General features: G+C 47.7%; 1 protein-coding gene across 2 annotated transcripts in view; it reads right to left on the bottom strand.

The window, feature by feature from the left end:
- LOC125947935 (acetylcholine receptor subunit alpha-like 2) overlaps positions 1 to 12,761 on the bottom strand; it is a 45,950-nt gene extending 33,189 nt beyond the window's left edge. For both annotated transcript variants that reach the window (XM_049673502.1, XM_049673501.1), the window contains exons 1-3: positions 11,718 to 12,761; positions 8,704 to 8,748; positions 5,427 to 5,536 (exon numbers count right to left, since the gene is read on the bottom strand). In XM_049673502.1, coding sequence (XP_049529459.1) covers positions 5,427 to 5,536; positions 8,704 to 8,748; positions 11,718 to 11,945 — 383 coding nt within the window. In that variant the 5' untranslated portion in view covers positions 11,946 to 12,761. The remainder of the gene's footprint in view (positions 1 to 5,426; positions 5,537 to 8,703; positions 8,749 to 11,717) is intronic.
- Positions 12,762 to 13,243: the final 482 nt, after the last annotated feature.

Raw genomic sequence — 13,243 nt, 5'->3', positions numbered from 1 at the left:
TCCCGGAGACCCGCGAGGAGGGTCAAGTTCAACTGTCTTACTCAGGTTAGCAAAGTAACGGCATGGTTTGCGTGGGTTTTTGGCGGGTTGTTCCTTGGTATCGGTGCGGTCCGAATTCGGTCGACAATGCGTCTGACAGGCCATAGTTGTGGTTTCGCAGCAACCAGCCAGACAGCCAGTCAGCCAGGAATTTCCTGTTCTCCCTCCCCCAAAAACCGTGTGGCTTAACGCAGCGCCAGACACGGGAGATGCCAATTCGGGAATTGGAAAGTTTGCTTCGCTCGAAGGCTTCGCTCTGACCGAAGGAAATTAAATGCTGCTGCCGTCGCCGCCGCCACCAGTCGGTTGGTTTAATTGAGGCGCTTTCGCACAGGCGTCCGGCTCGTTGCGCTTATCTAGCACGTCGAGCAGCAGCAGCAGCAGCAGCAGCGGCGACGTGGAGCGAAGTTGAGAAACGATATTTTATGGGTAACATACCACACACTGTTCTAACCTCTAGCTGTTCCTGTTAGCTGCTGCCGGTGGCGGTGCTGCTGGTACTGTTGGTGGTGGTGCAGAAGGTGGCGTGTAGTGCGGTTTACGTGCTAGACGATTCGGAGCGTCACAAAAGCTAGAAACAGTTTTCGAAACTAATTTAAACTTTTTCCCGCAATTAACTTAATGCTTACAGGGCTTAGTCGTGGCGGGCGATCGCGGTCGTGGTAGGTAGCGACAACGGACACGGAGGATGGTGCCGTCGTTACCGGTGTCTGGTGGGCTTCTTTGGTTTTCCCGGGTTCGCGGCACCCGTATCTATGGCGTATTGCTCACGCTGGCTGGCGGTTGCTCCCTGGCATGGAGCGCTGCATCGAACACAACTCGCCAACCACCAAAACCCCCCCGGGAACACGTCAGCAACATGGTTTGACTCGTCGTCTTTCCTCCCCGCATACTGCATGTGTTCTGGTGCAGCTGGGGCAACGAGTGGCCCATGGGTCGACCACGGGATAAGCATGTAAGCGTGACATACCGAACGCGACAATCCAACTCTTGGATTGGCCCGGGGTAAAACTAGTTAAAGTTGTCGCCTTCGTACTGGTTGACATTAGAGAACGACATACACACACACACAGGCATACTCCTCTGATTGATACTGACGCTATGCATTTGAAGCAGTCCAATTGAATTTCGAATTGTTTGCTGAAATGAATTTACTTCTGGTCGGTGCTAGACCAACCCAATGAAATGAAAGTGTTGTCGGAAAAATACTGGGGCAACATGATGGTGGAGGGTTTGTCTAATGAAATTGAGAAAGATTTGTCTGTATTTTATCTCAATAATATGATTTAGATTTGAAATAGCAAAGTTGCAGAAGGAAAATGGTCAGATGAAGTGAAATTCAGTTTATGCTCTCCAATAATATGATAGTGCAACACTTAACGCTGTGAATAAAAGGAGGCCAAGGTTAATTCGGGCTATAAAAGGCTTATTTTTGAGGATTTTTTGTGAAGAAATCATTCAACTTGAATTAATTATCTATGTTTCATATCAAACTTCAATTTGTCAAGAATATTTGGTTCGCGCAAAGACGAGTCTGAAAAAATGTACTTCTTGCGGTGTTCATCATAGCTTTCTGCTGGATCATCGGAAATACATAAATCAACATTATTTTGTTAGATTTTTGTTTGGAAAATCCGCTTCAAAGATGCTTCGAGATGCATTGAGCCATGTATGAAAGGCGGTTTAAAAAAACAATATCTTTGTCAGTTTTGCTTCGATTGATCCAAAACATTCGCACAATACTCTTGAAAGAATAAGCATTCATGTCAAAAATGACTGAAGTAAATGTGAATACAAAATTAAATACCTTAATCCCCGCTTAAGGTCCCAAACCCAAAGTAAACCCAAGTAGGCATAAGCGCCTTCCATTCGGTCACATTTCAAGATCGCTTCGCGGCATAATATGCGTTTACACGCTTGGGTCGCGGTTCGTGCCGGCGGCGGTTACGCAAAGCATTTACTTTGCCATAAGAAGTCAGTAATAAAACTGCTTAAACAAGCATCCAGCAGCAGCAGCAGCAGCAGCAGTAGAGCGTGCGCCAGTAGCATAACTCTTCGGTCGCGTACCGCACACGGGTCAAACGTAAAAGTGTTAATTATAATTTGTCGAGGGCACGAAATGGAGGGCATGATCTAGATAGGGCAGAATCCAGTATCCCGTTCGTGGCAGTACCGGCTGCGGTAACGGTGACAATTGGGCATGGGCCAGCAAGAGGGCAGTGCGAGAGGAAACAAATAAACCACACCGAGCGTGGTTGTCGTTGGGATGGCGGTTAGTTTTTTTTCTCTCCCCGCCCCCATTTATTCTTGGGGCTTGTAGCCAGCCCCCCCCTTTCCCGGACCGGATGTGGGTAAGTATTTTAATTAACTTACCTCGCACGGTGGCCATCATTGCCGGTCGCGACCATATTAGCACATCGTATAACCGGTGGCGTTATGAAGATTGTTCATTTGAATTTTTATGAATACGTACGGCCGGCCGCTGCCAAACGCGACTCATCGTGACTTATCGCTGGTAGAATTTTCACCGACGGTGTTTCTTTTTAGTTTTTTTTGGGTAAATGGTGGACCTTTAATTTGTAATTCGTACAACTTGTCGAATGGCAGTGTTTTGTGTCACGCAAAACAAACAAGTAGTTAAGCAATGTGTCAGCTAACGAGAGCAATATTAAACAAGAAGCATTCAAACTACTGAACTGAAACTTCTTTCGGAGAGTGAATTTCGCAGTGAAATCAGCGAAACGAAGCTTTTTAGCGAAATCAGCCATCAGCAGCACGGTACGGTGCTGAGAAAATAGTTTTTCCAGCCTCCTCGCAACTTCTATACCATGTTTGTGCGGAAAGTAAAAACGACCCATTAGTGTACTTGCCCGCACAGTTACATCGTTATGCCGAGGGTCGGCGAGAAGGAGAGAACTTTGTTTCCGTAGTTGAAACCAACGGCAACGACTCAAAAAGACAACTCGAAGCTAAAAGAAAGGCACAGTACGTAGCGTACGAACTGAAACAACATATCCTTTTTGGGGGGGCCGGCAGGAAACCGTTCAGTTCGCTCTGTTAATTTTACACGCAAACTGTCAGCTAATGGTGCGAGTTGAGGCTTTGCTACTTTGCGCTGGTTTTTTGGGTTTTCCATGAAAAACCTTCGCTTGGTTTGTGTGTCTTTTGCATTATCCCGATCCCGATGTTACCTTCGAGACCTTTTGGATGGGTTCCGAGGATCCCCAGCATAAATATAATTCAATTTCGAACCATTCATTAACATGCGAGTTTCGCGCCAACTTTGGTCTCTGTTACTCGCTGGTTGTGTGTGTGTGTGTGTACCTGGGTGTTGTACCTATGATGAATCCCTGTCATGCGCACAAAACCGAGGGGGACAAGAGTTTTGATAATCAAAAACAGAATCCTGAACCGTGGTCCCAATCAGTGTCAGTATGAAGTGGTCCCCTTAGGACTACTGCTGCTGCCGGTGGTGGTGGTGGTATAGGGATTTTGGGAAACGAGCAGCTGGTTAACTTTCGAAGCAGATCCCGACCGACCAAACACCGGCGGGGTGTGTCAGTTAATTTGTGCCAAAACTTTACCTGGACTCAACAAACACTCTCTCACACGTTTCCTGGGCCGGGCGGTGCGGGGCAGGGGTTAAAGTTAGCGTGAAGCTCGCACGAAACGCAACTTTCGTCGAATAGGTCTCTCTCTCTCTCTCTCTCTCTCTCTGGGGGCATTAATTTGTAAAGCAAACTGTGCCCTTTTCCCGATATACTTTGGACCGGACAGGTTTTTGACGCCAGGCCATAGCCCGTCGTCGGAAGAGGGAAGTGGGAGGGAATGCGATGTTTTGATTAATGAAGCCTTCAAGCGGCAGGGGTGCAGAGGGCTTTGACACTTCGCAATGATCAAACACCATCGCCTGCGCTGCGGGATGATAAAGTTTGGATTTCTCTTTCACCTCACCACAAAACCGGACACGTTCCGTCATCGTCGGCCAGGGATTTCATCGAATTCCTTGGTTGGTTCATCTGGAAAGGAGGCTCAAAAATTGCAAATTTTCAACAACGGGATTCCGTCACCACAAGATGAAAGCGGAAAGCTTCTCGCTGTCGGCTCGAGGATTCGAGATTTTAACATAATAATGCCGTAGCACTTTCGGTAAACAAGATCGGCAGATGGGCATCATTAACCTGACATCGTCGTCGTAGGCCGGCGGTCTCAGCGGAGGGCCATTGCCGGGTACCTATTATCCTCTGGCCGTGCACTGACTCTCTCTCTCTCTCTCGACGTGATGAATGCTCATCGCCATGGCCATCAGCCAACCGCCTCGTCCGTTCGTCGCCTACCGCAAAAACCGGTGATGCCCCTGGCACGATGAACTCATGAAATTATGCGCAACATGTTGGGCTCAGCATGACAATGCGTTATTAGCATACGCCCACGTCATTTTGTTGCGAGCCAGCCCAGCTCCGGCCCCGGCCAGACAAAGGTTAGGGCTATAGGAGAGCAGCACGTACGAGGTTTGTGGCAAAACGGTGCACAGGTGGGAGCGGGCGATGGGACACAGCAACAGAGGAGCATAGAAGGAGTGGGAACTCTTGATGAGTATGCATATTGCAAGTACGCAGACATTGATGAATGTCGGCAGAATGACCCCACCATCACCATCACCATCGTCGCTTGATATCAACTTCCCACAATTGGAGCTTTCTTCTCCGTTTTTTTTCTCAGTTTTATTGTCTTCCCCTCGCCCTCTGCCACCTCGAAGCCACGTGTCCTGTTAAACACGATCAGAAAGTTTTTTTTATAACTTTTACGAAATCATTTTTGGGCGAAAATGGTTTCGAAAGAAGCCATTCTCTCGTTCAGAACGCTGCAACCGGATGGGAATGTGTTTGAGTTTTCAAGTTTTTTTTTCGAAATGGGGGGAGAAAAACCACTACTTTCCAGCGCGTCAAAGTTCTGTCAGTATTTCGTCGCAGCTCCACGTTGGTGATGGTGTTGGTGGCTTCGCGAGCTTCGTGTCCGTGTGCTGCTTAGTGCGCATCGTTGATCGAATTTAAAAAGTAAAATCATAATAAACAAAAAGTCTCGCACGCGCGTGTGGCTTGGATAGCGGAAGTGGAAGCGGAACCGGTCGGATAGCCGGGAATGGAGAAGAGAATGAAACAAACCTTAATGATTTTCAAACAACACCGAGAGGCGATGTGTGTGTGTGCGCGCGTGTGCGCGCCTGTGCTATTGTGGGGCGCCTGAAACCTCACAATACTAACTCACGAGGAATGAAATTAGATTATGGTATCATGGAGGAGCGGAATTGGAAGGAGGGTACTAGCACTGGTAATGGCAATGGCAATGGTGGTGGTGGCGGTGATGATGATGATGATGATACTCACTTGTTGTAAAGTACGATATCCGGTAGCCAGATGTGTTCGGAAGGCACGTACAGCTCGGTGACGCCGCCATACTCGGCTGGATCCCATTTGAATTTATGATCTTGCCATTCCTTTTTCGAAAAAGAAAGACCGTGGGAGAGAGAGAGAGAGAGAAACAGATAAGCGAAATATAAGTAAGAGGAGACCTCCGCAGGAAAGGCCGAGAAGAAATCGGACAAAAGAGACCGCGAAAATAAAGAAGATCAGAGTCTGTTGCATAAATTAGAAAACGTAATTCAGGGGAAACAGGAAATGGGAGGACACGAAGCGAAGGGACCGTAAGAAGCGAGCTTCCTGTCAATTTGAAGGGAGGTGGTAATTTTTTTCTTCATCCACCAGGACCAAGCTATCAAGCCCAGGGACTAGGAACGCCCCCCGCCGGAGGCACCAGGAAAACGGGAGGACGAACAGAAACCGTGAGCGGACCGTTGTGTGCGAGCGAGCGACCGGGCGAGCTCTTCATTAGATTTATGCCCGACATGTTTGTTGGCGATGTTGTTTGTCTGGTCAGCGTTAACGAGTGTGAGGCTCACACGTCCGTGTTAGTAATCAGCGAAGAGTCCGTCCTCAGTCCCATACAACCTGAATGCCTAGTGTGTCTATGCAAATCCTCTTACTATACGTTGCTGCTGCTGCTGCGTACGAAGCAGCATCGTACAACTGGAACGAAACTATCGGATTAGCGTTGTACGTTGGAGGTTTTAAGATGCCCTCCCTATAGTCTGCGCGCAGATTACACCGTAATTACTCGACCGCGACCACGACGACTACGACCGTCTACCGGGCTAGAGCTCTCGCTGGTAGCTTTCGCGGTGTTGATTGCTATGTGGGTTACCACCTCGAATCGCAAACCTTCGCAGACCATAGCAGGCTTTGTCTTCTTTTCTGTGGTTCTGCGCGTGAAATGGAGCTTTTCCACAAACGGACATCCATTTGGAGTGACGAACGTTGGATGTATTTTTGAGTTGGTCCGTGTTTTGCGTGCGATTCTGCGTGGCTCACACACACACACGCACCAGGTGAAACGAGCGCATTAGCGCATCTACTGTCGGCTGCAGCTGCAGACCCATCAGAGCTTTTTGAAGTAACCTCCACTGGACGGACGGCCGTACGGATGAACACCTGGTGAAGCCAGCCTGTCGGATGCATGTTTGTGCCACGCGGTCTGTCGAGTAGTTTGTACCACGTTCTACGCGCCTAACAAGTAAGCAGCAGCAGCAGTAGCAACATTCGTGTGTGTGTGTGTGTGTTGTTCTGTCTAATGGACGAAAGGATTCTTCGCGAAGTCTAAGGCAGGCAAAAAAAAACCCACCGGTCCTGGGGCTTTGCCTGGGTTCCGGCAGGTCTTTTTTTCTGCTTTCTCCAGCAGCGGCCACGAAAGACTAATTGCACCGGTTCTGCAACCGACATGTAGTGGGATTTGCGATGGAAAAGGGGGGGTTGGATTTTACAGCATTTCTCGCACTCGCCATCAACACGATGGACAGTGCATGCACACACACATACGCGATCGAATGGTCTGCCGGGACACGCATGCATCCCCATGTTGTTGCCGATGTTGGCCGGTCGTTCGGTCTGCTACAAATGTTCAACGACGTTGTCCGAGGTCGTAGGTCTGTTGATAGTGTTAACGGGTTGGTGTGGTTTTGTGATCCTTTGGCATTTTTTGTGTGTGTTTTTTTTTCGTTCTACCGGTAATTTCCACTCAACACACTGCCGTGTGCGTGTGTGTGTCGGATGCGCCGCTCGCTTTCGAAATGACGGGCTGCCTGCTCGAAGTAGAGTACATTTGAGGTTTGGGTCACTGAAGATACTCTACGCCCCTGCTCCCGGTGGTCAACCACGTGTGTGTGCGTGTGTGTGCTGGAATGAAATGCTGCCCTTGCGTTTGTTTTGCTGAACCCTTTTTAATTTGTTTAATGAACGTGATTACCGGCGGTGAAACATTCGCCAACCATCCTTTCCATCGGATGGACTCGAGTGGATCCAGCTTCTTCTCAACACCGCCATCGTCGTCGTCGTTGTTGTTGAAGGTTGTGATGAGCTGGGGGAGGTAGGGTGGGCAGCTTGTTCGTTTTTAAGAGGAACATGGGCAGGGCAAAAAGTTTTCACATATCGAAAGGTGACACATGGTTTGGACATTCGCTGTTAATGGACTGGAGCCGGGGACGGGGCACGATGGGTCTGTTGGTTGTGTTTGAAGAGGTTTATGATTACAACCCGGTAGCCCGTTATACTTCCATCCGGCCGCCATCGTGTGTACGGGGTAGACTGATGGTTTTTCGTGGATACAGGTAGAGATAAATCGTCCGGCGGACAAGGTACTGTCTAGTGGAAAAGGTTTTCCCGGAATCATTAGCTTGTTTTTCGGCCAACTTTTGGAAGACCTCTTGCATCAGCAGTATCTTTTTTAATGTTTTTTTCGGGCAATGGAGCCCCGAGAGCGAGGAATGAGATTTAAAATTAATGAATCTACTGTGAATACTTGCCAATAACTTTATAGTTAGTTAAAGGTTTGATTGTTGTTCAGTTTAGTCTCTTAAATTTAAACGCTAATTGCCCCGTTTGTAACGTTTATCATCTTCAATGAACTTGAAGTTTAAATTTTAACTTGCATTGATTAAAAATAGATTAATTAAAATACTATTTTTTATCAAACAAAATTCTGTAACAACATCCAGTGTTGATTAGACATGTAATTGAAAAGTGTACTTCAAAAGCAATGCAATGAAATATGAAAAAAGTTTAAAAAAAGGAGATGAATAGTTACTATAGTTGCTAAACTCTGTTTCATAATGACCTCACCATGACTTTTATATTGCGCTTAAACAAATTTTAAGTGGTTCAAAGTTCTTTTTTAAATTTTGAAATATAAATGTTATTTGAATTTAAAAAAAGAATTATAAAAAAATTGGATAGTGGAGCCGAAAAAACCAAAAATGGGTTATTTCCGTTTTGATCTCAGTAACGATTTCAAAAATAAATCTGCAAAATTGTGCATCCAAAACGATTTTGTAGCAATCGATGCTTCTTTCATTATAATTTGTAGAGTAAAAAACTAAATTATACGTCAGGCAATAAAGAATAAAGAAGGTATTTTGAAATTGGAGTCCCCCGGAAACGACACAGTTGCAACCAATTAACTTGCGGGCATTCAAGGGGCGCCCGATTACAGATAACGCAAAGCTACTTAAAAATAAACCGGAAAAGGCAAATCAAATCATTCCATTCTACTTACATGTTCCAGCCAGATGTTGGTCGTCAGGATCTGATCTTTCAGGTTCTGCCAAATAGAGCACAAGCAAAAAGGGAAAACAAATTACCATCGAGCAAAAAAAAAAAACCGGGATCCCAATACAGAACCGTTTGATCTGTTTCATTTTTCTGTCTTTTTCTTGTAAATGTAGTTACGGTTCGATAATCATGACCCCCCCGCTGGTGGCCGGTATACGACCGGTGGCCATACAACCCAAGCGTTGCGCGTTGGTGGTTGGCGCAATTGATCCATTTTGCTGCCCATTTCCGGAGGCTAGCTTTCATCGTGATTTCCGGATTCTCGATCCCGGCTCGGTCGGTCGGTCGGGAATTATATTTCCTCAATTTGATTGTAAAAGATACGCGCCGTACAAGGCCGGTGTGGCAGGACGCTTGGACGCTAAATACTGCTCTTGCGTCTTTCCAGGTCCCAGAGCCCAGGACTACGACTACGGCATCAGTCTGGCCAGCTGCCTGACGCGTAACGAACGAACGGACGGACGAGCGAGCGGACGGGATTTAGATCTCATTTCCCGACTGGATGAGAACAAGACCACCGTTTTCACCGTGCCCGGGACCCTCCTCCCCTATTACCGGTTGCTTTGCCTTCTCGCCCGGCTATCCGAAACCGCCGGAGGTGTAGTTATTTTTCCCGCATTTCGTTATTGCAGGCGATTGCCCTGCACGGTCATGTGCTCCAGAGCACGAGCACGCTGCTCGAGCATGAGCCATATGCATGCATAATCGGGAACAGTGATTTCCCTTCTTGCACATCGCGCCGTCGTCGTCGTGTGTGTCGCGACGCTAGAGCTGAGATAGAAGGAAGGATGTATGTATGCCGGCAGGGAGCAGGGAGCAGGATGCGGCCAACAAGAATTTACTTATGCATCACGCTCACACCGTAAAGGAGTCCGTGGTCCTACACACCGGGTAGTTAAGCTCCTATCCCGGGTTATCCGGGCACGAGCTGAGTCGAGCCATGCCGAGCTGCCTTTGCCACGGGCGAGAAAAGATTGCAAAACTGCAGATCGACGGCAAAAGCCCTGGGAAGTGCGATGGAGCGTGGTTGTGTCCTGCTTGCCTTAGAAGATTCGTACCACACACACACGGATACAGACACACACAAACGCCCTGGTGAGGGCCCCGGGAGCACGGTGTATGCTCCTGCATCTATGCATGGGATTGGACACATTGGAGCGAACCTCGACACCATCAGCACCCGGAGCAAGTGGTGATATTATCTTTAGTTAAAAACCCGACACTCGAGTGCCTTCGGGAGTGGGGTTTCGGGACGGGCGAGCGATGTTGCCGATGGATAAATGATGCCGGAGGTGGTGGTTGATTTAAATTAAATTTGAGATTTTCTCCCTCACTGGGCTGGCCGGAGGAACGGCCGGAGGTTGCCTCGAGCAGCACGAATCGCACGTCAACCCGTCGAGGGATTGGTGTCGGCACCACCAGCGCAACGGCACTGAGCAGCAGCAGCAGCAGCAGCAGCAGCAGGATAATGCAAATCGGGTTGGATTCAACTCCTTCATTTCCGAATGCAATCGCTCCGGGTGCCGGGTGCGGATTGTGTGCGGATAATGTGCAGCCGCCGGGAGTCTGCTGGAAGGCACGGATGATGAGCTTGGTTTGTCTTGTTTTCTCCGTACCGCAACGATAAAGATAGATATCCTTTCCGATGTCGGTTTTCGCGGACGGTAATGTTATCTCTAAGCTTTCGTTTGCACTGACGAATGCAATGTGTATGTGTGTGTGTGTGGTTGTGTGGCGCCGTATGTTGATGCTACGAAGGGGGATGGAAGACGGCAATCTCGCAATGAAGAAGAAGGCGTGGAATAACGACTAAAAATTCTATCTCTCTGCGGTACCGCAGACGACGGTCACGTCACGTCACACTATCTGGTGAGCGATGGTGAGCTGCACGTCATCTGAATAACCTCGTTCCATGGCTGATAGGGCCGGATTAACATACAAAATCAAACAAACGTACCGAACACGTGGGACGAGGGTTTGTGTGTACCGAGCTGTCAGCCAGTGGCCGGGCTGGTGGTGGTCGCTGGACTGGTAAGTGAGTATTTATTTTAAGAAACACAAAAAAAAATGTAGTTCGCCAATAAAGGACATCGTGGAATTGGATTTTTTGGGACCTTGAAACCTTTGAAGAGAGTGACAAGTTGAAGCATGGCGGTCTTTTTCGATTTCTATAATCGGTTTAGTGATTGGATTTTCGTGTGAATAGAAATGCTAAGGTGGGTTGAAATAATATGTTTTATTTCAATACATTTTAAATACATATGATAACATATAGTAAAAATAATAACGATATAATAAGCTTTAGATTTGGTACAAAAGTTGAAAAAAGTAAAAAAGTTGAAAGAACTATTGGATAAATATTATATTTTCCCAAAAAATGCAGAAGTATCGATAGAGTTAAATAGTTCTCAATTTGTTTTCTTGGTTTGTTATTCATGAAAAGTTTTGGTTATTCATGAATTTCTAGAAATCAAAATAAGCCTATCTTATTTATTATTCTAGAAATCAAAATAAGCCTATTTATCTATATCTTAATAATAAAAAATACTAAGATCAATATTCATTAGTACACGAGTAATGACTGGGAATTAGTAATGACATGGAATATACTGCAGAATGAAATTATCTTCATGAAACACGCTAACTGAACTTGATCATCAACCTTAAAAATGAAAGTGTATTGTCATACGATATTCTCAAGCTGGCACATGCGCAAAGTAGGCACAGTTTGGGCGCATGGTAGGCTGACTCGAATTTGACTGTCTATTTTGAACTATTTTCAATTCACTATTATGTCTGTAATTATTTTCTGATTTATTTACTATCGCATTTGTATTTATGAAATTATTGAATCATCGTTTGCATTTTTAAATTTCATATAAAAATCCATCCAAGTGAACATTAACATTCCACCACTTGAACCTCATGCACCCCTGGTTTTGATGGAAGGATACTCACCAGATCGATCAGCTGTGACAATCGTAAGCCAAGCTTCACGAGCACCGTATCGGTGTTGTTGCTGACCGGGCGTATCAGTCGGTTGTAGTTGCTCAGCAAATCATCGTACAGCCGCTTGGCGTCCGGATTGGCCCACACGCTACCGATAACCATGCACAGCAGCACGATCCCAATCGTCATCCATCGGTCGAGCACGGTGGGCCTAAAGTTAGGCAATCGGCAGCCCATAGTGTCCTATTTTTTGGGGACACTATTGCGTCCGATACCGATGTGCCGCTTCCTGTGGCCCGATATTTCGCTTCTGTGGACTTTCTGTCACTGGATCGTGTTTGAATTGTCAATTTGTTTGTGAACTCCCGGCGTTCGTCGCTCCACCACACCTCACCGCAACCTAGGTTAGTGCTTCGCAATCGACGACGACGATAGTTAGTGTTTCGTTCGAACGTTTACTACGGAACAGGACAACGGTGACGCACACCGTACACCGGCACTTGTTAGCGGATGCACACTTACTACTACGGCGTGGTTGAACGACGCCGCACAGACGCACCCTCGGATACACGCGGCGGCTACTACGTCAGAGCTCAGGCAGCTGTCAGAGCTCAGTCGGCAACGGCATCGGTTCGGGCGTTAGCAGCAGCCCAACCGGGGTGTGTACACACGCTCACCATTTTTGACATTTGCTCCCTGCCTCGGCGGATGGTCCTTCTTGTTTCCGGCTCCCGAACATACACACACACACGCACACACTGGCACACGTAGCACGCATACACGACCACGTGCCTAGTACAGAGTCAGGCTGTTGACACTGGGCAGCAGTAGTACGGGGAATTACCAGGCTAGGCCTTCGATTCCCCTCAGCTAATCAAGACGAAACTCACGGGAAGCACTGTTTTCTGGTCCTCCATCGGGAACACTACACCGTGGCCTACTGTGGCCAGCTTCACGCGTGACAACACCGTCGTTGTCGGGGGTGCGTTCGTTCGCGTCGAAAATTGGGCTTCTCCACCGCAAAGTGGAAGCAACAACACACATCCGGTTGGTCCGTTCCGTTTCTACGATTCCAGCATATGACGTTTCGCGCGAAAGGGCCGCCAGGGGCGCTTCAGTCGTTCGGTGGCACGTTCACTCTCTCGGTGAGAGAGCTTCCTTGGATTGGGACTACTACTGCTGCTGCTGCTGCTGCCTCTGTTGAGAGCATCGTCACAGCATCTCGTGGCCAGGATGCTGGGAGCGTAGTATACTGGTGGTCTCCTCCCAATGTTTTGGAGTCTCGTACTGCCCAGTGCGCATGTTCGCTCTTCGCTAAAAGGACACGAACACGGGCTGTGGCTGTGTTTCGGGGGCGTTGAGACGATCGAGATGAGCTGAGATGAGATGAGCCACCTTGCTCACAAGTACACGGGATGAGCGTCATCCTCACTGGATCAACGTCATCAGCAACGACGACGACGACCGCTACGACGACAAGGGCTAGGGCAACGAAACCAAACGTGGAGTATTTTCATATTCTGAGCCGAACAGCA

This window comes from Anopheles darlingi, chromosome 2 (assembly GCF_943734745.1).
Source record: "Anopheles darlingi chromosome 2, idAnoDarlMG_H_01, whole genome shotgun sequence".
In the NCBI taxonomy this organism is placed as follows: domain Eukaryota; kingdom Metazoa; phylum Arthropoda; class Insecta; order Diptera; family Culicidae; genus Anopheles; species Anopheles darlingi.
This window is presented reverse-complemented; position numbering and strand designations above follow the sequence as displayed.